Raw genomic sequence first — 26,662 nt, 5'->3', positions numbered from 1 at the left:
CTGAGAAGGAATCTGATTCCTGAAGTCTGAAGAAAAAGACTGGGTTTCAGATCTTTGTGCAGATTTCCCAAATAAAGTTACAAGAGATGTTCTCAGTTGTGCATGTGTGTGTGATTTCATTACAAAACCAAGAGACAGCGCCAACCATTGAAATGAAAATGTACAAATTATGCATTTTCACTTGAACCTCTGCTGTATAAAATGGATTAAAGTATCCTGACCAGAGTACCAACAGAAAAATATACTTTAACAGCAAGAACATGCAAGTTCAAGAAGCGCCGTGGACACCATCTCTAATCTTTGACTGTCCAAAACATTACAGCAAAGCCAAAACTTCTTTGACTTGTGCAGATCTCCAAAACCTGCAGCTTCCCTTCGATGCATCCCAGACCTCAGATTAGCTCCAGAATGTGCAGCTGAGGTGTAAGCATCCTTCAGACAGCTCTATAAATGACCATATTTCTAGCTTTTGTTTTGTGTTGAGGGATTTTGTGGTTACCTTTTAATCTGCTATTATGTTCACAAAGCTCGTCACTAAGCTTGAGTCCATGAACTCATTAATTTTTAACGCAGCGGCTTCGCAGAGTGTCTCCCGATGACGTGGCAGACCGGGGGTTTCTGGTCCCCTTCACACGGAAAAGCTCAAATTGCCGTAGTTACAAATGCAGATCTCCCGGTCTCCAAACCATTAGCGCTGCGCCGTGCCGCATCGGCGGTGCAAACCGTCCTCCAAACTCCCCCCCCCCCCCCCCCCCCCCCCTGCTTTTACTCCGAGTTTCTCTCAGTTCACCAAGCAAATCTGCTGCACCGAGGCGGCGTCCAGCGAAAGCACGGCATGCTGTCAGGACGCGGCTGAAGTGAGATGGCTGCAGCGCGGCGCTGTGGCGTTCACGGTGGCTGCGTGTCTCCGCCAGGTGAAACGCTACACGGCCGTGGCGCTCGGATCGATGGGCGAGTGTGGACTGCTGGGAAAAAGAGGCGTCCGTGAAAGCCTCTGCAAAAAACACCTCTACATGTTTTCCCTTTTCTTTTTTTTTTCTTTCTCATTCAAAAGCAGATATATCCTCATTAATTCATCTACTTATTTACAGTTTAATTTATTATTTAATTATTGCGACTGTCGTTTATTCATAAGAGCATCCTGCGCTGTAAATTTAACTAACTATCACTGGATGAAATCCCAATTTGGTGTAGGATTTACTGAGGAATCGCTGCATAATAAGGCTCTGTCTTGGCTTTAAGTTGCTGGTGCATAGCCAATTACACTGACTGGCTGCCAAACCTATATTGCCCACTGACAAACAAACAGCGAGAGTGTGATTAAGGTGGGTTGAAGCCCAGACAGGCGGGCACCGCTGCTAACAAAGTTGGACAGATCAGAGGGAAACTGAGATGAACACCGGTCGATACTGGTGGGTTTTGGCACGGTGACCGCCTCAATCAGCCGCTCTGGCAGATGACCAGCTAACGAAGACACCAGTGGAGGAGATTAATAATCAAAACGTGTTGAAATGATGGAGAGGGGCCGTAAATTAGACTGACTGATGCTGCAATTCCAGCGGCATCCGGACAACTTCGGCATTTCATCCTCGACGTACATTTCACTCCAAAGTGTTGCACACATGTTGCAATTATTTCCCCTGCTTGTTTTTTTTTTTTAAGGATTAACCTGCTCTCGGCCTCACAGGAATAAAGCAGATCTCGTCTATAGGTTCAAGTCCGGTTGGGATTGTTTATGCGTGGAGTTTGCATGTTCTCTCGGTTTCCTCCCAAAGTCCAAAACATTCATTTCAGGTTATCTAGTGACACTAAACCGCCTGTAGGTGTGATTCTGAGAATGTGACAGTTTGAACTGTGATTGAGTGGTGACCCCACCGGTGGTACTGATCTATTGGTATCACATATGTAAGTTTTCAAAAGACGGACAAAAAAAAAAAAACTCCATGTGTATCTGTAGCTAACCGCAAGCAAAAATGAGAATCCAAACAGATTCATCAATTTAAACAATTTAATTCTTGTTGTTTCCAAACTAATAATAGTGGTAAGTATGAATCCTTTTCATACTTTTTTCTTTATTATTGATTTGTTTTGGCAAAGTTTCTGTCACTGCACTATATTAAAGTGTGTTGGAATGGGGAAAAAAAACTTAGACATGTTTGATTATGTGGTGTGTAGTGTATCCAGTGACACTGAGTAGTTCACAGGACTGCAAAACCTCGTACAGAAATCCAGTTAGAAATGTTTTCCGTTTTTTCCAAATCATTGTTAAAAATTCTAAATAGTGAAATCTGTGACTTTACAAAGTAGTTTCCAAGGATTTGCACACAACAGTATAAAACTGAAAAGAGTTGTCTTGAAGTTTCTTTCAACGACACCAAAGAGTGAATTACTTTCAATGTTCAAGGACACCGTTGTGTGTTTTTGGGGTGAAGAGTGGCTCATCGTTGGCATGTATTCACTGGAAATCAGGTGGAAAGGCCGCTGCTTCTTATTTTCAAGCTCTATGTGGAGAGAATTAACCTTTGTAACTTATTTATTTCGGTGTTTTTTTTCATTGCTTAGAATAAATGAGTGAAAATATTCCTGTCAAATGAAACAATCTGACCCAAACTGTACCTTTACTTACCAAGACATTACGGAGAGAAATGTGTTGCACAGTGTCAGGAAAGTAAGTGTGAGTGAATAAATGTTGTCTCTCGGCAGGATAATAAAAGATGGAAAGCTTCAGCTTCCTCAGTTAATTCCAATAGAAAATGTGATGTATGACAAGATTATTGCTTTGTTTTTTGTGTCAAGACAAAGTCAACTTCCATCACTCATTTATTTATCTTATCATGCATTTTTAAAACTGTATGTTCCACTGAAGAGCAGGCGCAAGGGTTGCTGTTTTTCACTTTGCATCTTAATGTAAATTAAATTGAAAGTTTTCAATGAGTTTTAATAAAATACAACATATTTGTTGGGTCATTATGACTAGATTGAGACATTGTTATCACACAAAATGTCTAAACCTGACTGAAATGCAGTGGATACATCTGGTTTTTATATGATGGAACCCGCAGCTAAAACATAAAGTCACGCGCTGCAGCTGTATTTTTGTTTCAAAATTTGGACAAAATTTCAGCCATCGTCGACACACCTTTATCTGGCTGACAGCAGTCTGAGCTGACGTCCTGCACAGGCTGAGTACACCCGTGATAAGCCACCAGTCCATCAAACAGACGGACATCCACACATTTACCCTTCACGGGCAATTTACCACCGATAAACTTGAAATGCATGCTTTGGAATATGAGAAAACACACAAGGAATACATGCGAGCTCCACAGCGTAAGGCTCCTGAACCCCCAAACCAGTGAGCCGTGCTGAAACAACAGAGCAAGTAAATGGTTTTCTCCGATATTTTGCATTATTTGTGCCATATAAGCACTTTGGACTGTAAGTCTCACTCGTATGCAGACTCACACACTGCTGGCGATCTTAATCCTGTATTCAGAGGCAAATCATGGTACAGTATCCTGATCGAGGACACCGTGACACATGGGCAGGATGACCTTGGAGGACAATTCACTGTACTAACTGAGCCCCAGTAGCCACACACTACACCAAACCGTGTTAACAAATCCTTCAGTGATTCAAACAATGACAAAGGAAACGGGGAAGATGGATTGTTATAAAATGTCGACCGCTGAGTTCTGGCATAAATGTAATAGAAACCGTCTAATACAATGGAAAGAGTGTCAAAAGAAAGTCTACAAACTTAAGAGTTTCATTGGATTGCCATGGGAGAGTCTAGCATCCAGAGTGGAGACAGGACGGAGAACCTCAAGGCCACGAACACCTGGAAGCCTGAAGGGCTACAAAATAGAGGTCAATTAGGGCTGCGCGGTATGACGGTATAATACCGTGTGACGGTGTAAAAGTGTGTACCGGTTGAAATTTTGCCATACCGTTTATACCGGAGAGAGAGCAGATGTCTGCTGCAGCTCTCCGAGTCAGTGTACAGTCGTCTGCACTCGCTAACAGGACAGCCGCAGCGCAACTGTTTGGGTGCGTTTGTGTATTTTCACAGCGTGTCCCGACGTCGTGCGGGGTTAGTTCGCTGCGTTTCATTGGTCAGGTAAGCACAGGGTGCGCCCGCAAACAACACCAGCGTATCCAGGAGAGGTGGAGCCATAATGGCGGACGCAGAGGCTAGCGGCTCCAGGAGTGACGCTAAAAACTCAGGTCTTTTTTTATTTCTTGTTGTGATTTTTTTTTTTTTAAATAATTGAAGTTATATAAACCAGAGTTTAAAAAATAAAAGAGGAAAATGAGCAAATGTGACAGTTTGGTTATTTTTAAGCAATTATTTGAATTTACAGAGGAAAAATAATACCGTGATATATACCGTTACCGCGATATGAAATTTCTGATACCGTGATATAGGATTTTGTTCATACCGCCCAACCCTAAGGTCAATACAAACACTTTGACTCTAATTATCATTATTACAACAAGCAAATCATGCCCAGCAAATCATTTCAATCCCAGTCGATTTTCAGTTTTGCTTTAAATTTCACTTTGTTTATTTCTATTTGCACACATCTTTCAGATCTTACTACTTCTGCACAGTCAACTAAATCATCTGGGAAAGATGTTTGTTTCCTTATTTGCTGGTTTTTGTGATAAATGAAGACAACCGAACATGAAGTGAAAAATTAAAGTGTCTGTGGTTCCTCGGTCCCACCTCGTCCCACTGAGCGTCACGTAGCGCAGCGCAATAAAAGTTGGACAAAACACATCATGACTTTTTTTTTTCTCCCTGCATTTTCTGGAAATGCCGAGCAACGTCGATGAATATGTAAAAGGCTGCAGCACACGTGTAGAGCCAATTCCTCCAGAGACCGACTCTGATGGGTACAACCTTTCTCTCACACAAGACGATCTAACGGCGGCAATCCTCTGAGTGTGAGCGACTGATGCACTTATCTGAGAAACAGAAAAAGAAAAGGAGGGAATCCGGGAAGAATTTTAAGAGCGGATCGGAGGGAGGGAAGTTCGAGGGGGCTCCGGGGAAAGCTGGAGCGATGGAGTGAGGAAGGAAGAAATGAGGAAAGATTCAGTCGCGGTGGCGAAGACACTGAAGGAGAGGAAGAGGACACCTTGAGAAGTAAATGACAGACAGTGGGGGAGGTGAGAGATGCAGCCAGTCGACTCAGATCTAAGTTTTCTCGCTGAAAGTTAGTTAGAAAGCACCAAGTTCCCGCTGTGAGGAGAAATGAGAAGCGAACGAACAGAGGCAAGAGGAAGGATGAACAGAAAGCTGCTGGAAATGAGACAGAGTTGTTCTGCTGTGGTAAATATCCGTCAGTCTGCGCGATAAAACAAAGAAGGCAGCGATGTGTGGCCGTGATTGTTCTTGGTGATTTCCCTAATGGTCTCACACACCATTGTAAGTGTTGACAGCGTGCGCGCTCCTGCCTCGGTTCCCGTCCCCTCAGAGCGGCGCTGGGGTGATTAAAAAGACCTCCGAACAAACGCCGCTCGTTGTGCGTTTGTGCGAGAAAACCCGGGTGTGTATATATGTGTGTGTAAAGTGGTTGGGGAACCTCCAGCCGTTAAAAAGCCGAGTTTTTCTCCTGCCACGCACACACACACACACACACACACACGCACACACCTCAGTGACTGCTGTACCTCAGGAGGTGGAGGATCTAATCATTTTGGCAGGAAGCTTTTAACATCTGCGCCGGTGTTTTATTCAGTAGACTTGCTCCCATCAGGCCCCTCTGTGTGTCAGTCAGGACGGGGACTGACAATAAAACAAACGCATGGGACCGAAGAGGGAGAATGGGGGAGTTTTCCTCCCCCCCCCCCCCCCCCCCCCCCCCCCCCCAACCCATACAAAAATTACAAAATCACATGCAAGCTGTTTCTGTGCAAAAACTCCATCTCATCGTGTAACTGAATGCTGTTTAAAGATTACAAGCAAAAACACGATTGAATCCATCCAAACATCTTCCATACGACTTCATCCAGCACAAGGAAATATTGAGGAAATCCTGGAAAGTTCACCAGTGAATCACAGGGTAAACAGCAAAAAAACAACCAAACATACATTTAAATTTTTAACTGCAGGCAAGACAGAGTCGATATGAACTCGAAGAACGGAGAAAATTTTTCTCTGAAAATAGAAATGATGCTTCTGTTCGACACAGCATGTAGGCTGATGTCTCTGCATATTCTTGTAAGTAGGAGGCGTCTCAAAGCGACTGAATCCGGTCAAATGGACTCGGTCGGACCTTGAGGAAGAACAGCCGACTTATTCAAGGAACCAGCATGAACCGATGGAGCTTCTTGGAGAAGTGTTTAAACGTCCGAGACATGTATGACCACGTCCAGTTGACTCGTTTCGATGACTCTGACATGTGGGCAAAGCCTTTCCTCTGGTGTGATCGGTCAGAAATCTGAAGTGGGAGTGCTAATGAGGCACTGGGACTGATCCAGCGGCTCCATGATCCTATGTTGGATGAAGTGGTCTAGAACATGAATGGATGAGTGGCTCCGACGGACAAAGTGCCATTTAATAACCACACCAGGGAGGCAGAGGAGAAAAGATACACAGGCGTGTTTTTATCAGATCAGAGAGAGACTGAAGGGAAAAGTTCTTGAGAGACTGGGAAGTAGGAAAGAGGAAGAAGTTCCAACCGGGAAAGTAGGAACCTTCAGAGAGAGCTGGGAAGTTTTAGGTTCTCTGACTCACAAATGCAAGTTCAAGATCTTGCACAAAGTGTGTTAAATGACACACAGACAGATTGCAATTTAAGTCTGTGAGCATTCCGGGGATCATTTACTAAAAATAACCCCAGAAGTGACATTATACACTAACATGAGTATTCAAATGAGTTTTCTGATCTTCAGGCTGTTTACACAAGAAGTATCTGCTGGAAACTCTGGAATCTCTCAGTTTATCTGCTGAGGCCCCTCAAGCAAAGAAGAAAAGGAGGAGTTGGAGGTGTGGGTGAACAGAATTCAATTTGAATTCGGACAAACTTAAAGTGAAATAAAAAGGGAAGAGTTTGGTCAGAGCTTCCTTACGTTGGTCTGAAGCTTCTTCGTCCCGATGTCCAGGCGATTTAATGCAGACATGCTCGTAGCCACACAAATAATCGCCTTTACTCTGTAATTAGTCTGAGCTGTTTCCATTCGTCCTCCCTGATGGCTGAGTCGTCTCTGAGGGCCTTTAACTGCAACCTGCTGAGCAGTCAACGCAATTCCTCATGGAAACATACAACAAAACCAAACCAGGAAAAACTTAAAGGCTTCCAAAAAAGAAAAAAACAAAAATCCATGGAATGTAATATTTGATAATAAAAAAAAAAGCCCTGTTGTGAGAAACACCAGCTCTGCTGAGTCCATTTGGCAGAAAGAGCTAGTATCTCCGAGAGCTTCATATTTAGTTTTTATTTCTTCACGCTGAGATACCCTGAGATAATTACCTTGTTTATAATCTGCTGTCTGTGGCCGTTTCTGAAGCTGCTCAAAGCTTATGCAAATGGAGCCGCACTCTAAAAATAACCATGGCAGTTTCTCCCAGTATTATGCACAGTTACTATGAGTGCTTTATTCATAAATGCCCATGCAGTGTTACGAGGCGCGGTGTGCAGGAGGAGTGCGAAACGTTATGTAACAGTCTGTCAGGGAGTTCTGACATGGCACAAACAACGCACCAGACTGCGCACGGGAAGCCTCATCGGTCAGATTTAGTTTAGGAGGCCGTTATGCAGACGGGCTCTTCGCATTAAAACGACAGAACGATGTGATCCCCGCTGCAGCAGAATCAATTTCAAAACAAATATCGAAGCGTGAGTGTGCGACTTTCATAAAGCTGGAACTGCAGGTGTGACGGCGTGTCGAGTGCTGTTGTGTGTGTGTTTGTGTGAACTTCTCTCAGTTTGATGCTTCTGCGATCTAATGTCATCGACCGAGCAGGCGGCGGCTGTTCATCCAACCACTCTCTGCAGTTTAACTTCTCTTCACTGATATAAAAAGTTCTGTGCGCTCCTGAACATCCATCGAGGCATTTAGATCTCGGCGTTTTGCCACAATAACAACAAATCCAACTCTGCAGCGCGTCCATGTTGTGCTTGTAATCGGGTCACCACACACACAGTCAACCCTCCACTCTAATCCACACCAGGGGTTCCCGGCGGAGATGAACAGTTTGTTCTGCTGCATTTCGACCTGAAGAATCCCAGGCCTTCAGTTCTGGGTACTTACTGCCAGTGTTGTGCAAAGTAATACATTACTAGAACTGGCCGGTGTTGTGCAGCCATTGACCGTAATATATTACTTGCAAGTAATATATTACTTGCATTGCACTGGCCAGTGTAAGTAATACAGGCTATTACTTGGACAGAACTGTTGCCAAGAAACTAAATATTTCCTGAGTCCACTGCAGGCTGATTTACTCCCATCAAAATGATAAGAAATGAATATAAGTGCGATAAAATTGACACAAAGTCCCGCAACAGCAACACCATGTAAAGGCAACTGTAAACATACAAGAGGATTTTGTTTTTTTTTTGTTCTTTTACTTTTCATCATAGGAAAATCAGCTTGTGCTCCACGAGTGTTTGGAATGAAAAAATAAAAAGGAGGGGAACCGCTGGTCTACAGTATTCCCTGACATGAGCAAATCTCATTTTAATAACCTCAAAGCAGGCAAGGCTTCGGGCACGCCGTGTGATTTCTGGCGCCCCACCAAGGGGGTCCCTGACCTCAGGTTGAGAGCCACTGATCCAAACTATCGAAACCACGACTTCGCCCCTCAGCCTGGACTCCATATTTGGAAGAAACTAAGTTAAACTTTTACTGGAAATTCCTTCCCTGCTCGCTGCTGTGACTTTACATTCATTACAGCCACCACCAACTTTCTCTGACAGTTTTTTCCAGGAGGCACAGAGCTAGTTGCTAATTAACCAGGATAAAAGTCAGTGCAGTGATTCAGTGGTTTACGCATCCTCAGCCACTCCCGGCCTGAATCCAGGCACAGGAGGGCTGCGGGACGGGCCAGTGGAGTGATAACGCGTTCTCCCGTGGATGTGAGGCGACGAGCCGAACGTATAGGCCCACGGTGCGAAACTCCCAGGCCTGCAGCCGAGGCCGCCGGCCACTTTCAGTACATTATTCAGCTCCGAAACTTGTTAAGGAGAGCTCACACTGGAGAGCGCATGAAATATTTATGAACTGAAAACTGTTTAGTTAGCCGACATCATGTAAAGCAATACGGCGGCGGTCGGGGAGACGGCATGTAAAGGCAGAGGGAGGGGGGGGGCGAGAGGGGGTCTGACGGCGCGACGAAAAAGACAAACACGCTAACGGGGAGATGAAGAAAAGAGTGACGGCGGGAAAACAGGAGTCCTGACGAACCACGGAGGGAGAGGAGAAGCCGAGCAGCTGCACAGACGGAGAGAGATCTCAGATGAATAATGAAGATCTCCTCCAGGCTCTGACATCCCCAGATGAGACACCAGCAACAACCTCTTCAGACTAAACACCAGTCAGCACAAGTCAGGCCGAGTCAGGCCGAGCGCCGAGGATCAGGCTCGCTCCGCAGCTCCGGGATGAAAACATCTGCCGCTCTCAGGCTTCCACCTCTAACATCGCTCCCGATTCTCCCCTGTTTGTCTGGGATGGAAAACCACAAATAAAATCTTGCAGTCGGATCTCACAGATGCAAAAAAAAAAGAAAAGTAATCCCACAGCAGGTCTGTGGCTCCTGTTCACTCTCGACTCTGTTGTTCAAAACGTGGAATGTGTTACACATCGCTTTTTCCTCAACTGAAAAAATGCTAAATATTTCATAAAACTCCCAGTGGAAGCTAATTAACAACACCGCTACAATACATCCGCTCCACGTTGCAGCATCTCCCGAGATCCATCGCTGCATTAATTGGTGGTAAACTGTCAAATTTTCAATGGAGACGCAAAGAAAAGATCCGAGCAGCAGAGCCTGAAGTGAGAGTTTAAACGTCTCTTTCGTACAAATGTTGGACAAAGCTCACAAAACTGAAGTGACTTCCAACAAAGAAACAACTCAGAAAGGTTAAAGCATAAATGTCAAACTTGTATTTAAAGAAAGAAAAAAAAAATGCAGCAGCTTTTGAAATGTTTTCCTAACAAAGCACAGTGACTAAAAGTTATGGGCTAAATATTTTGAATCTATAAATGAAGGTTTGCACATAATTTTGGCGTTTGCATTTGTAAATGAAGTTTTGCTATTTTGTGAAGAGGTGAGTTTACATGAGGCTTTTAATTCCTCTTTAATTCTGAGTAAAAGTTAATTCCACTTTAAAATGACCATGTAAACACCTAATTCCTGAAGAAATCTTCAATCTGAATTTGACCTAATTTTGGCCAGTTTAATCTCAATTTAAAGCAGAATTATATGTAAATTCGACACGTAAACCTTAACTTTATTCTGGCCGTTCTCAGCATGCTCCTTCCCTTGAGACGATGCAATATTGGAATATACTGAAGCCTCTACTGTCTAAACTAAAACACTGACTGCTCTGAAAACCTCACAGACTGAAGGATAATTCATTTTCATATCAAAAGTAATAATTCTTTCTCACTTCTGCCCTACATGAATGGATCAGGAAGCAGTTCTCCCCCAAAGAGAAACACTTATTTTCTGCTGCCTCACACTCCAACCAAACTCTGACCATCACTTCTTTCATTCAGTGACTTTTCAAAGCTTTTAAAACTAATTTTAGATCTAATTTTAGCCATCAACAAGGTACGAGGACGGCCACAGTCGGCATCATTCATCGTATAAGAAAACAGTTACTTATAGATTACTGCTAAAAATACAAGAGTTCGTTTAGAATATAAAGACATTCTTAGAAATTCTCTAACTGCAAAAAGCAAACGATATGTTTGAAACTGTGTCACAAGTCGATGTCGATTAGAGGCTTCAGTTTAGAGAAACATGCTCCGTAAAGTTAGAAGACAGATCTTCAGCACCTGACGGCGAGTTCTCTACAACAACCCGTCAGAAGAAACGTCACATCTGATCATTCTGAAAACTTTGGGAGAAAATTGAGAAATCAATCAATAGAACCGGTTGGCAAGTGTCGAGACAAATTCCCTGGTAATCACTGCTTTTGTCGCTCAGGCTATTTGTTTTCGCTCCTCATCTTCGTGAAGTCGCAGGACATGAAGCGTGGAGCATCATTGATCTTTCTCGTGCACACATATGCAGAGGAAGAGCGGTGGGACTCCTGGCTCGCTCGCTCGCTCTCTCTCACTCTCGCACACACACACGCACATCTCTCGCCCTGTGAAGAAGACAAAGTGGGAGGTATATTGTGCTGGACGGAGCCACTGACCCTCTTGTTGAGTTAATGAGCTTTTATTGACTCCAGCACCTGAAGCTGCAGCTGTAACTTATCACTGTTAGCGGCCCCGCTCCCCAGAGGCTGAACACACAGGGGAGCGTGTGTGTGTGTGTGTGTGTGTGTGTGTGTGTGTGTGTTAACCTACCGATTCTCCAGGGATTTCACTCACAGAGATTCATAGTTTGTGCTTTAAACGGACAACAAAATGATGTTCATTGTGTTTTAGTTGAACCTGATCAGGTTTTCCGTGTTCTCCATTCCTCATCTTTAAATTTTATATTAACTGTATCGTAGTGTAACTCCTGATGGTAGATAGAAACATTTTTAAATGTCTTTAACATGCTGTAGAGTCACTTTTTAAAAAGATAAAATGATCTATGTGGTGTAAGATATTCTAATGGGAAATGAATGAAAACAATAAAATATTTCACAAACGTCCCAATTTAAAAAGCTAAAATGATGGATTTTAAAAACTGTTTGGAAAAAAAATAAAACTTTACCAAAGATGCACTTCAAAATACTGGAAGAAATTTATACGGATGTACATTACAAAATGGTATTTACAAAAAAAAATATTTATCTAAATGTTTTAAAAAGGGTTGAAATTATTTATTTTTCAAAAAGTCCAAATGCATCAAAAAGATTCAATATCCAGACTGTTTTTAAACTTCCTTATGAAGCCTTTTGATTGATTATTACTTGATTAATTCATCCAGCAGACCCTGAAAGAATGTGCAGATTAGTATTATGCTTTTTAAATGTTGTTTAAACCTGCAACATGAATTGATATCTTTAAGAAACAAGTCTGAACCGTCTAATCCGTCTAATTTTGTCATTTCACTCCTCACTAAAAAATTAAGCATCTTCAGCAACACCTGCTGCAGTTCAAAGTTAAAAAAAAAAAAAAAAGAATAGTTTGAATTCATATTTAAGATCAACAGAATAGAAAAAAAAACTGTGTTGGACTGATGGTGTGAAAATAAAATCCAAATAAAAAAAAAATCAACCTCTCTTCTTTTCTGCTCGGCCTGAACTTTGCCTGTTTTTTTATTCCCCTCCGTCCACAAACACTCACAGATGTGAAACCGAGAACCTCTGGGGAGAAAATCAACATAACATATGGAAATCTGCCCCTCTGCTTTCTGCCCCTGGGGCTGCGGCGCTGCTGCCGTGTGCCTCTAAACAATGCTCGCGTAGATCTGCCCGTAAATTACAGCCCCGGAATGTAACTCCGCCGTTTCCTGGGCTCGGAGAGCCAAATTAACTCCGCCGGTTTGTTTGCGTGACGCTGCCGTGTGATAATCTGAGCCCGTGTTGATGAATGTGTTAATTTTCGTTCGCATTTACATTTCAGAGCGCTCGGCGGTGAGCGCCCAACCTGTGGCTGCGCCACTTCATCAACATATTTGCATTTTATTGTGTTTACAGCTGTGTGCGTGTGCTGGGTGATTACTAACAGAGCAGGGCTGTGAAACATGTAGCCGGCGGGCCCAAACCCGGTCGTCGTAGGGTTTATTTCGGCCCACGGGATGTAACTCAGTGAAAAGTGACCATTTTTCAAAAGAATCTGCAATACACTTTGACGGGCTGACCTGTTCTGGTTCTGACCTGTATTTAATCCACAGTTATCTGGAATCGGCGTCTCTGCAGTAAAACAAAGAGGAAGCATTTGATGTTGAACGTCATTAAGTTTTAATGTTGTGGGCGATCCCACATCAAACTGGGCTTCATGTGGCCTCTGAACTAAATAAAATGAGCCTGACAGCCCTGCTTCAGAGGGCGGATGTGTTCTGGTGGCACAGAAATTACATCAAACATGTTTTTTTTGTTGATGAAAACTGTAGGTATCAAAAGTGTAATTGGACATCATAGTTAGTTTTGGGGGAAAAACTTGGATAAAAGATGGAGGGAATACATATAAAAAGAAGGAAGAACATCTTTGATGCACTAAGCTCTCCTCTCCTCCTTCTCACTCTCCATGTGGGCCCGATCATCACGGCGTTTATAAAACTTTCTGGGTCTGATTATAAAAAAGGGGCTGAGATAAGATGTTGCACTCGACTAGTGCAGCGTATCGACGATCACATCTGAAATGATTAATAATTATAATAATGTTAGCGTGTTGCCCTTCATGAATATGGAATGTCAGGTATTAACTCGTCAGGCAATCACAGCACAAATCATATCATTTATTCACATAGATGTGATTCTGAATATTGAGTTCAACCTGAGCAAAAAAGCTTTAGGCTCCATTTACACAACAACCTCTAAAGTGAAAACACGTCGTTTTTTTTTTGTCTTTTCGTTTCCACGGCAACTTTTTGAAAACAATGCCCATCTACATGGAAACGGCAGAAACTCTGTAAACAGTGTGGACAGCATGTTGGGCCACTAGTGGGTGCTGTTGTTTGTTTCTGTAATGAAACCGCACAAAATAAACCATCAGTGAAGCCAATAGAATAAACAGCAGAATTAGGACTTAATGCTAGAGGATTTCCAACACTCACTAAAAACCACAGGTAAATCTCCCCCTCACCTTCCTCTGCATCGACACAGACTCACAGGTATTCATGCATGCAAGCGCACGCAGCTGCACGTGGACCTCTGTAAGCCCACATATACGTTCACCCACCCATCTTCATCTCTTATTGATGCTCAAGTCACTTCACATCCTCCGGTTCTATCTAAATTCAAACCGTTCCCTCCCTCGTCTGCAGCAAAAACACAATAAAACAACAACAACAAAAAAAATCTAACTACTGAGGAGGCTGGAACAATTAAAATAAGGAGCTCTTTCTGAAGGCAGAACAGCTACATGTTCACACTAATAACGTCTAACTTCAGACAGTTGACATACAATCATTTATTTCCACACATGAAAAAGAAATATTCTTAAGGAAAAGAGGAGATTTGTGCAAGTAAAGAGCTGGAGCGAGCGAGCAAACAGCCAAACTTAGTGTAAAAACTGAGCGCCTGAGGAAAGAGCTTGCCTGCAACTCCCCAAAAATGCTTATCAACACCTTTTAAAACTCACTAATTAGCACATTGTATCTCATTTGCTTTCTGCAAACACATTTTTGAAGGTTAGACAGAGCCAAGCTAATGGTTTCTCCATTTTAAACCACTTCCTAAGAAGAAAGTCAATCGGGTTTATTTGCCAAATGCGAGCAAATGCATCCAGCAGACTGTGTGTGAGAAGACTATAGATGCTAAAGCTCAGTGCAGGCGGTGATTGGCTGAATGTTTAATGTTGAAATACTTCCTGTGTTTTATAAAAGTGAAAAAAATAAACTTTTGTAGATGTTAGCTTGATCTTGATGTACAGGTTTGTATTTGCTGGCTCAGTATTTCATAACAAGAAGATACAATATGGATGCACGTGTTGTTGCAAACTGTGCGACGTTTCTCTCTAAATGTGCATTATTGTAGTTTTACTGAAGTGTGGATATCATCAAGTCTGAAGTATTCCTGAAAATTACAATAAAAAAAGCTAAATTAAGAAGTACAATTGGTGACTGCAATTGCAGGTTTTTTTCTCAGGATAATATATTTTGCTAATTTTCTAAGAAGTATACAACAAAAAGGAAAATCTTTAGTTTGATATGCCTGGTTTTAAAGACAGAAAGACCGACACAACAACACTCAAACAAATTCTAGTGTAGTCTGAAAAAGGAGTGGGAAGAAGAATATACTTATAATTCAAATGTTTTCAATTGTTGACAATTTTTGTATAATAAATGTTCAAATCTTATACAGACATGAAAACATGATACCACTTTACAACTCATTGCAATTACTCTCAATATTGATTTTACCTCCATAACATTGTGGGGAAAGAATTGTATCAACATTTCGTGCCAGATATGTGAATTGGGTCAAAAATCTCAGGAAAATTACACAATTTCAGAATATTATTAACGCTCTTGTGTATGGAATTACAACGCTGATAAAATGGTTCAAACCAAAAATTCATTCAAAATCACAGATGTGAAGTAATGTATCATCTGCATATACAGTGAGTCAAATTTTCCTTTTCAGCCATTAAATGAGTAAAATTAAGTGCAAAAATGCGGAGACCGATTACAGATCTTTGGGAAACATTATAATGGTGATTGACTGCGAGGATTTTTGACCCATTATTTCTGAATTACATAGCAAACTCAGTGAATTTGTTGCTACAATTAGCTTGATTCCAGAGCCCTCGAGTGCCTGTTATTCAGAAATGTAGCTCCCAAACATATCTAGCAACTTTCTGTGATGTTTTAATACGTATTTGATGAATGTTGACTGTTATGAGCCCCTCCCACGTCCCAAGCTGATGCTTCACCTTACTGTCATTTGTTCCTACATTCACTTATTTTTAAGAGTTGCTAACATTCAGATTAAAAAGCCCTGGATTTTCCACACAACTAACAGTTTTGATTTTAAGTAACCAGTAAAAAGTAACTAATCCAACCTAAAGAAGTAACTTGTAACTGATCAGTAACTTGCACAGACACTAGTAAAAAGCAGTGAGCACCACGTGCGCCCATGAGGTATTGGAACCCCTGAAATCCGCAGCCAAATTGCCCAGAATTGCATAATATAATGGGATTAGATGAGAACATTATCAATCTAAAGATGCTACATAATCCGGCCATTTATTACGCTAACAGGCTTTATCACATTTCCCGCCCATTTAGAGGAACGCATGATTGCATTTTGAGCGATGACAATATCATCGGTCACTCTGTGCCTCCTTGTCTCTGTTTACACTGCTAATGCATCCATATCAGAGGAGTTTCCACCTTGAACCTGTGCGGGGAAAAGATTTCCACCTCCTTTGTCTTTTACACTTTCCTCAATATGCGTCTCACTTTCTCTCTCTCTCTCTCTCTCTGATGGGTTTTAGTCAAAGTTTTCAGAGTTGGAGAGCTTTTCCTGGATCTCTTTTGTTGGCTTCAGATCATATTAAATTGAATTGTCCAGAGGCTGTGGTCAGTGATCCATGATGGTCCGCCTTTTTCTGACAGGCTTGATAAATACAGGTCCTGATCTCTCTCTGCCTCTCCATTCTTCCTCCTCCTCCTCCTCACTCGACTTGTCCTCTGCCGCTCTCACTCACCTCCACCACACTTCTCGCTTGCATTGTGTTGCTGTAAACTACATTGCAATCTTTCACTCCTGCTTCTTTCTCGATGAAAGCCGACTTGCTCTGCGGTCCTTCCCTGCAGACGGGGTGTGTGTGCGTAGTTGCGCAGCTATCGTTGTGAGGACCAACGTGAGTTTTCCACCTCGGACGTGCGGACATTTTAGCTTATCGTCACTCCATAATAGACTTTTAGAGGGCCGTGTGAAAGTCAACACTCTTTGAGAATCAGCTGCGGGACTGCATGAGTTTAAGATATTGCCTGCGCTGTGAGACAAAAAACCGGACCGAGTTCCAACCCCAGGTTATGTCCTTGGGCAAAACACTTTGCCACCGCTGTGCCTGGAGATGCAATCAATGCTGCCGCTTTGAATACTGAGGATGCATGAAAACACACTGAGTGGCACACAGTCCAGTCAGCTGACATCGAGCAGCCGGAGGAAAGTGCTGTTGGCGCGGGAGTCAAACCGACTGCTAAACATGAAGCCTCCCCTGCCCCAACACTTTCTCGAAGGTTTATTAATCTGCTTACACTGTGAATCAATCCTGTCCAACTCACTGTGATACTGACACAACGTCACAATCATTCAATTGAAGTGTGACGGATTAGAAAAATTGCAAAATATTACAAATTACAAAAAAAGCCATCAAAGAAATTGGAAAAATGTCAAAGAAAACTGATTTTCAACTAATTTTCTTAAGAGCAGTGGACACAACACAAAACACCGAGCCGAGTTGAGATATCAATGATGCTGGCATGACTGCTGGCTGCCTTGTTGATAGGAAAGTAGTCTCAAAGCCATGCTGGCAGGGTGAGTTTGGGAAAAAAAAAGCGTAATGCAACAGCTATAGGAGAAGGTTTTTGGACATTTTGCCGTTTTGCACCAGAAGTTATTAAAAAAACTGACTTAATGCTGAGATTTTAGTCATTGTCTTTAGTAATTGTTTAGTTCAGCAAAAATAAACATTTTCATCAGGCTCTGCATCACAACTTAAACTTAAAGGTTTTTAAGGCAGTGTTTGACATTGGGCCACATGTGGCCCCTGAATTACGCCGTCACTGAGCTTTATATTCACTCAGTCACGTGGGATCACAACCCTGAGGTGGATGATGATGATGCGTTGACGATGGATGAATGAATGGAACTTTTCCTTTCAGTATGAACTCTAATCATATCCCATGCTAATGTATTCCTGTGTCATTGAAATTATGTCGGCACTCCAGTTGCTGTGTGAACCTCCAAGGATTCAGTTATTGTTTCATGCTGTCAGAATAAACAAAAGTGGCCTCTAAAGAAATGAGCAGGCTCCTCAAGCACAACGCAGAGTGATACTACAAAACACCGGTTACACACAGACGAACTGAAGCATGTACAGGTCAGTATTAATACAGCCACACACACCTTTTCCTGCTAACTTCCCTGCTTAACTCCTCTCCCATCGTGTGCTTTGGTGGTTTTATTTCGTCTATGCTACAGTCAAACTTAATCTCAAAGCAGAGTAAGATCTATGCACGATTCAATCTTCATTCATAAAATTAGTAATAGTTTTGGACTTTCAATCTGCATGCCTGAAAGCATTCATGACATCACATTCAAACAAATGTTAAAATAAAGGTTTTAAAAGCTTAAAAACTGTAAACCACAAAGTCAAAGCTGTTGAAGCAAGACATATAGAAAACTTTCAGAAAAGACTGGAAGGCAAAGACAAAATATCTGATCATAAAGTCTACGGATGAAAGTCGTGGGGGGGCCAGCTGAAGAAATGTCTCACAGCAGAATAACAGCAGCTCGTCTGCTGAAGGCTGAGCTGATTTTCATCTTTTCAGATGCAGTGAAAACTCCATCCAGCACTTCGCAGGATCTACAACACACACACTCAATATTCCATATTCATGAAAGCGAACACACTAAAAGGATAGTTGTGTGTGTGCGATATGAAGCACCGTAACATCAGGCCCAGTCATTGTGTCTTTGATGTGCACCATAGTTTGAATTACAGCACAAATGAGATCAGGATTTAAGTCCTCTGAGCTCTGAACTGACGGAGAGGCGTCTCTCTGTGTGCACACTGAAGACACGGGAAAGGAGCTCCACTAACCTTGAACACCCGTCGCTCTCCTTCTTGCAAATAACCTCCCCACTGTGTGTGTCCACATCTATAATTTATGTTCCAAGGTGAAAAGTCTCAGAGCACAGTCCAATTTACTGGGGTGAAAATCACGTCCCGATGAGTTAAACTTTCAGCCTGACGGTTTGAATTGACTGAGGTTTTAAGACGCGTTGTGATTAGGCTCTCCGGGAGATTGAAGTAAAACTGAACACACACATCAAACGCAGGTGAAAATGTAGATTTTTTGGGGGGACGACATGTCAGCACACCCACGACCACACAGAGAGGAGTGGAGGTGAATGAGACGAGAGCGATTACAAGAGCGGACTGTGTGAGTATGTGTGTGTGTGTGTGTGAGTGTGTGTATGCATAATGCTTTATAACTGTAAACGTGTGTGCGCATGAATATTCATGTTCATTGTAGTTGTGGGATAAGTAGAAGGGAGTCATGCTCGACTGGTACTTCATTACTTGGTATCTGTAAGAGAAACACACACACACACACACACACACTCAAAGACAAACAGAAGTTGTTTAATTGATCTTAATCCAACAGGAATACAACACAAACACACACACACAAATATGTAAACCCACACAAATATGGACACACACACACACACACACACACCTTTAGGAGAAGCATGTTGAGGTTGATTATAATGTTGCTTGTCTGAGATGTATACACACTCTCTGAAGGTTTAAGTGCTTGTGAAGCGGTGTGTGTTTGTGTGTGTGTGTGTGTGATCAGTTATTTGTTGGAGGGGGAGGGGCTGCAGAGACAGGCTGGGAGCGAACGCACCCAGGACGGGAGGACGAGGGGGAGGAGATGAAAGCGAAGATGTTGCATAAGAGAAAGTGAGGGCAGGAGGCTGACAGAGAGAGAAACCAGGTAGGAAGCTTCTTACTGGAAACACCTGCTTCTGCACACAAGCTCTCCGATCGGGCGGTCAGGTGGGGGGGGCGCCGCAGCGTATGCGGTCCTGCGGCTGCAGTGAAGAAGCTGAACACTTCTGGGATTTTCTTGCATAGTTTTTGTAGTTGAAGAGGAGTTCTACAGATGGAAGGATTGTTGAAAACAGAGGTCTGGGGAGTCGAGTGAAGCCCAAAGAAACGCTCTCTGCAGCGACGGTGAGAAACAACCTTGAGGCAGAAAAACTGCGAAAAAGTGCGATTTATTGGAAGGCCGCCTCGTTCCTCGAAGTGATCTGCAAAGTTAGAAGAAGTTTTTGACAAGTACTGCTTAAATCTCGAACATGTGTGTCCTTCAATACACTCTTAGTTTCTCCAGAAGGATCCCGTCTCATTCAGTAACTTCTGGTCACCACAAGGTGCCACTGTGTAAACCCCCGAACCCCATCCGAACCCCCCCCCCCCCCCCCCCCCCCCCCCCCCCCACTGCTCCGAGCTGGTATTATGGAAAAGGAGTGTCAAATGCATCAGAGTGATCTCTGCAGGGTAATCAGTGGAAGTAACAAAAGTCAAACAGACTTCAAGACGTTCAGACTGTCAGCACGTTTCAGTTTGCCCCTTTGTTTTGCCTCCTAGCTGTTTCCTGATGCCAGCTTGAAGCCCACCCAAAGTTGCTAAGTTAAAATTAAAAAAAAAAAAAAAAAAAAAAAAAAAAAACAAAACAAAAGAAAAGAAACAAGTGTCAGGGTGGAAAAATCAGAAAATGTTTGCCAGAATGCTAAAATGCTGAAACACCTGGCACTCATGGAGACAGAGTCAGAGCATTTTTATTTTATTTTTAAAGTTCCACCCTGGTGGCCATTCTCAAAAAGTTGCATTGTCAGTGGCTTCGAGCACTGTTGTGTAAAAGAACACCCACAAATTTGCAATGAAAGTTTTCCTTTTTCACTTGAAAACGTTTGGTACACAGGGCCTACATCGTTTCAGTTGATCTCATTTGGCCGATGGATGACGAACATCTCAAACTTTAACACGCAAAATTATAAAATTCTAATTCTTTTAAGGTGCATAACAGTCTCAAACCACTGTTTTCTCCCCATTTCAGACTCTGCAGGTGACAAAATGAGCATTTTTAGCTCAAAATATCATCTTCTGTCTTTGTGCAGAGCATTGCATGCTGGTTGCGAGCTCTGCAGCAGCGGGGTGAGCTTCCCAGAGGGGGCCTCTCCTCACTTTCACTGAAATCTATTGCTCTAAGTTTGTCTTGCAGCGTGAACCTCAGTTTCTCGTCCCGTTTTCATGATTTGCCATAGTTTGTTTTTTACTTTCAGTTACATAACATGGAAGCTATTTCGAGCTGCGGCCCATGTGCGGTCCGAGGCAGGAGGATATGGATTGTGAACTGCATGGATGAGCAGGTCAGTCAGGTTGAAACCTGCCACTCAAAACATGTTTCTATTTATTTTTTTTTAGGCCACATTGGCTGTGGAGGCTCAGTCTGATCTGTATGCAGCCAAGCAGAAACCGGCATGGCGATTGGTGCGGCACCAGATCCATCAGGCCGATGCTTCAAATGGCTCCTGAATCCTCAAACTCTGCTCAACCTGCTCTACTTACCCAGATCAGACACTTAAATAAATCTAATTTCCCCCTTATTGACTCAACTCACAGGAGCACTATATGATTTTATTTCTTTTTTTAATTATGTTTCTTAATGGATTTTCGGTGCTATAAAAGTACTCAGTAATTCAATATGGCATTCACACAGAGCAATTAAACAAAACAAATTAAAAAGAACATTTAAAAAAGAAGGAAGGAAAGAAAACATTAACTGTAGGGTGTTTTATAGTTTTACACACTTCACACATATTTTTTTCATCCAGGATTCAGACCTAACGTTGAGTCTATTGGACTAATGGTTGGAACGATTTCTGGAACCAGGTGTTTAAATGTAAATCCCAGCTAGAAGTTCCATCAATCCGACTCCAGCTGGTCGACACGACTTACAGGATTTAATGCTTTGGCGGGAAGATCTTTAAAACGCACCCAGCCGTCGGACTACTGCGACGTCGGCGCTCCAACCGTCTTAAAATGATCAGAGAACAGAGCGACGGGTCGACGCCCACCCCCGCAAGAAACACTGCAGAAATGTGATTATCTCTCGGTGGGACTCGTTTTCTGTGAAGGGTTTTGTATTCAGGCAAGAAACAAGAGTCCCACATCTGGAGTGACCGATCGAATGGCTCCTGGATCAGCGGTGTCACTCTGTGCACCTGTGTGACCTCATGACAAAAGCAAACAGCAGCCACTAGTGGCCATACACGGCTACAACGTGAAATAAACGGTTTTCCGTGTTTCTGGGCCTCGCTTTCAAAACGTTAATAATGCAAAAATTGTTGAAAACGAAAATCCAAAAACAAGTTGTTTTTCCCACGTGAAATGCTGTCATGTAAATTTGAGAGTCAAGAGAGTCGGACCGAGATGGACAACAAAGAACCCACTGGGAACCTCGACAACGCCCTCTACTGGACGTATTATTATTCACTGCAGCAATGCATAGGATGGATGGAGATGTTTGAAACACATGCAGAAAATTACGAGGATAAAAGAAGCAGATTTAGGCTTCGAAAGTCTCATGATGAAAACACCCAGAAGAGGAGAAACAACACATCCAGGCACATGTGCACAGTGCAGCGGTTCAGCGGTTCAGGCTGCTCATACCTGCAAAAGACACGAGACAAGCTGCACAAGAATAGGCTTCGTTTCTATTTTCGGCTAAATAAAAAATGCACAAGTCGACAAATTGTTCTCTAAGTCTGCCTCCGTTTCTATATCCGACTCTTCTGATCCACGTTTCTTCAGAAGTGTGACGTCGCCTCTTTCATTGTGCTGCAGAAATGGGTTTGGCGGGTTTTGGAGGGATGCGATTGGTCGGCAGCAGAACAAATGACTTTCTCCAGAAACTACACACCCATTCTTAAATGTGCCCACTGCAGGACCTTCTTCTTCTTCACCAGCTCACGTGCAAAGTAATCATTTCTGTGATGTGTCTCCTCTTGTGATCTCAGGCGTCACTCAGCCAGTGTGGCACACGAGATATGTATATTTTAAAAGACCGCAGGGAGGAGAAAACCCTGGAAATGAAGAGCGGAAACGCTTTGATTTGAAACGTGTGATGTGGGATTCTCGCCATCGGATGGATCAATATTTGTGAATTTCTGATGAAAACGTACAGAGAAGAGACACAGATAGAGGGGGAGGGGTGGGAGAAGCAGTGAGGAGACGATGAAAGCAGCAGAAGGGCAGAGATGAGAGATGGTGCAAGTTTAAAAAAAGAAAAAAAAATGAAGCTTAGTGACGACGGAGGGACGGGAAAGAGGCGATAAAAATGACTGCAGAGGCAGAAAGCACGGCTTGGGAGAAGAGAGGAGGAAAGAGAAGAAGCACGGGAACATTTTCTGAGAGATTTTTAAACCTGTTTTAATGAGGAATCTTTTACTTCATGTGTCGACAAACTTCAGTCGACCCCCCCAAATAAAAAGAGTAAAAGAGTTTCCTGAGAATTAAAAACTAAATATAACCTCACTCTCACCTACTGACTCTACATAAAGTAACTATTTGACAGGACACATAAACTCAGCCAAGCTTGATGCACAATAAACCAACTACTCACTAAACATGAACTTACATAAACTTTGTCATGACTCGAGTTAAACAACTGTGATCATCTGGACAGAGATAACACAGTATGATCAGTCAGTGAGGTGAAAAAGTGAAATGGTTAACTTTACAGGACGTGTTGGCTGGAGGGTTAATTTAACTTTTTCCTGTGAAGTTGTGTTGCAAACAGGACGATCTCTAAAACTGCAGCGATTCTCAGGTGTTCTCCAGAAAGGTAAAACCGCTCCGTGTGAAGCTACTGAAGCTCACGCTGCCGCAGAAGATCACGCTGCCTGCCTCTCGTAAAAAGATGTGGGATTTCTGCAGAGCTGCAGACCGCCCCGGCCGTCCACGCCGACCCCCACCCACTGCAGAAAACACCAACAGTCTGAGCACCACACCTGAACCACAGAGCCTGCATCCTGACCAGGGAAAACACGGCAGCAGGAAGCGTTAAAGCGAGCAGGTGCAGTGAAGGTGATGCTCTGCTGGGTCACCTTGAGTCCTGCCGTCAATGTGGGAATGATTTTGACACATATCACCATCTGCACCCGTTCATGAAATCAGTATACCTCATATAGCTTCTTTTAGAAAGTTAATGAGTGAAGCAAAAAACTGGTCATAATGTTACGGCTGATTGGAGTCACTTCAGACTTTATCCCGTCTAAACAAGATACTTGGCTGGTAAACGCTCCAGAGTCCGGCTTAGAGACACTTTCAGGGCTTAAATGGTTAAATGTGAAACGAGGGAACCTCCATGACACAACCTGCCTGAAAATGTCCGAAAAGGAAGAGGAAGTTCTGCTCACGCCGTGTATGGAGGGCGGTGCGTAGTAAAATATCAGAGCACATTGAAGCATGAGGAGGCGACCGTGTCCCCGTGTGCAGTCGATCTGAGAGGCACAGCGGACGGATGTGGAGGCGCTTTGACAGACGGGAGTGTTTCCCGGTCTGGTTCTGAGCGCACGGCTCGCAGGAGCCTCTGGAGACTCCTCCGAGCAGAGGAGGGGGACAGATGTGATTCATTCATCATTTATCTCCATCGGCGAGACTCTTTCTCCCCTCCGCCTTTTCTTTTTTTACCCCTCTGTGGCACAGTCCCGTGGGAACCCCATCTCATCCCGTCCATCTCCTCCTCATTTCCATGACTTCCACAGCAGCTGCATGAGACGATGATGATCATCATGATGATGCTCAATAGTAATAAACATGAGGATGGTTGCAAAAGAGCAAAAAGAAAAATGCATGCATGTGCATATCTGGAGCTATTTTTAGTTTTGCTGAATTACAGCCCATAAAATGCTTCATCTGACTAAAACAGACATTTCAAGCAATTAGTCATCCTAAACAAGGGAAAAGACATCTCACTGTATATGAATTCAGAATTTAACATTGACAAGTTTTTGCTTGACTAAAACTGTTCCAAAATCTAAATCTTGCAACTGTTTGGGAGAAAAGCTTGTTTTTTTTCCTTCCCTTTAAAATAGCACGATGCAGCAAAAAAATAAGCTCCTGTTGATGGTGGCGGTAAAGCCAGTCCAGCCTTGAGCTGTGGGTCAATGGGAAAACATGCCGCCTCGCTGACTCAATACACCACCTTGTGGTGAGAAGTTGCACTGCAGGATGCGACTGGATAACTAATTTACCAGCTGAAACGTCACAAAACTGCCTTCAAGAAGACATCAGGACTGCTGTCTGAGTTCAGTTCATATCAGAATGATTTATTTAAAAAAACAGAAAAATAAGCTGCACCTTCAAAGTGAATCAGATTGTGAATGAACAGAAATTTAAAGGGCAACAACATGGATTTGTCAAATTGTGAATGTACCACACAGAAACGGTCAAGTAAAACTGAATTATGGGAAATGCAGGGCTTCGTTTTCTCCCGGGAATCCCCCAAACCCGGACTTTAGATCTGCCACACTGCAGGAAACCCCTTCGAGAAACTACTTGATTGGACACCTACTGATACAGAGTGTGTGCCCTGATGGAGTCTGGACGTAAATGAGTGATGGAGCCGCGCGCCCCCTCCAACAACAGTTTGCATGCGCGCGCGTGTCACGGAGCCGCAGTGAGTGACCCAGCCGGCTCCCACTCGGTGTGGAAATCACGACAGCTCTGTGCGTAACGGTGCTGGACCCGCCTCTGAGAGCAAACTCGGAGCAGCATCCTGCAGCATCCGAGCTCGTCTCCAAAGCGTTATTTGATTCGAACAAGCTCCCGCTGCAGCCCCTCTTCCTGCTGGATGCGCGTGAGACTCACGTGGAAAGCTGCGGGACACCCACTTCAACTAAAGACGCAGCCGAAAACTCAACAATGTGACACGCAAACCACGGAAAACACCCGAAAAACCCGCACACACTCCCAGTACCGGTGCGTTAAAGCGCACAGGGAGTCCAGATGTGCGTTACGCACGGCACGCGCCTAAAGTCTTCAGCCACTCTGCAGGGGAAGTTGAGCATAAGTTGCTTTTTTTTTTTTCTTTTTAAAAACGTGTTTGCAGGGTTTTGGGTACTCACTCAGAAGCAGAGCAACAGGCACGAAGAGGAGGCACGCGGAGGTCACCAGAGATGCCATGCTGTCCCAAATAAGAAAAAAAAAACAAACAAAAAAAAATCGTCCTCCGACTTCACAACTTTCAGGCGCTAGGGAGAGAAAAAGAAAAAGAATCCCCCAAACTTCTGGATTTCTTTCGCAAGCAAATCAAACCAAGGAAAGACAAGAGATCCGGCGATGCGCTGCTCGGTGCTGCTCAGAGTTTCTCCCTCCTCCGGTCCTCGCTGCAGATCTGTACTCCGCTGTGAGCTGAGAGGAGGAGAGAGGAGGAGAGCATCCACGGTGCTCCCGCTCCGCTGGAAGGGAGGGGGAGGAGGAGGGAGGAGGGAGGAGGGAGGAGGAGGAGGAGGCAGGTCCTGTCCGGATGTCCTGCATTCATAATTAACCTCCACTCTCTCACCTGCTCTGAAAATATCAATGTGGAGATGGAATTTAATTTAGTGCTTTCCTCCAGAAAACAGGAAAACCTTGAACTGAACAGAGAACAAAAAACATTTTTTTTTTAATTAGCATTTGTTGTTTTCCTTTTGCACACCTTCCACCTGCGCCAGATATAGATTATGTGAATGAACATTTCATTATTTGGCACGTGATTCAACCCATGAGCGCATTAATTCCAGTACAGTTAAAACAGAGCGCACGTGTCGTCAGTGCAGTTAACTGGACATGATTGAGGATTGTTAACACCTGCTGAAGAACAGAAACACACAAGTAGTAATATTAGTCGTTTTCTGCAATGGTCTTAAGTAAAACTGATAAAATGGTAAAATATGATCCAATCATTAGTAAAATGGAAGGCTGTCCTCATAAGGTCTTTACTTTTTCACTAATTAAAATAGTGAAACTATTATTAGTCACATGGTAGAGTAGTGGAGGACAATTAGCTCTTATTAAAGTGTTTTCCTTTTCT

At 43.2% G+C, this 26,662-nt stretch overlaps 1 protein-coding gene across 1 annotated transcript in view; it reads right to left on the bottom strand.

Moving 5' to 3' along the window:
- nrn1la (neuritin 1-like a) overlaps window positions 1-25,832 on the bottom strand; it is an 81,956-nt gene extending 56,124 nt beyond the window's left edge. The window contains exon 1 of the mRNA XM_030096560.1: window positions 25,716-25,832. Coding sequence (XP_029952420.1) covers window positions 25,716-25,773 — 58 coding nt within the window. The 5' untranslated portion in view covers window positions 25,774-25,832. The remainder of the gene's footprint in view (window positions 1-25,715) is intronic.
- Between the last annotated feature and the right edge of the window lie 830 nt (window positions 25,833-26,662).

This window comes from Salarias fasciatus, chromosome 7, assembly GCF_902148845.1.
Source record: "Salarias fasciatus chromosome 7, fSalaFa1.1, whole genome shotgun sequence".
In the NCBI taxonomy this organism is placed as follows: Eukaryota; Metazoa; Chordata; class Actinopteri; order Blenniiformes; family Blenniidae; genus Salarias; species Salarias fasciatus.
The sequence above is the reverse complement of the archived record's forward strand: the minus strand, read 5'-3'. Positions and strand labels throughout refer to the sequence as shown.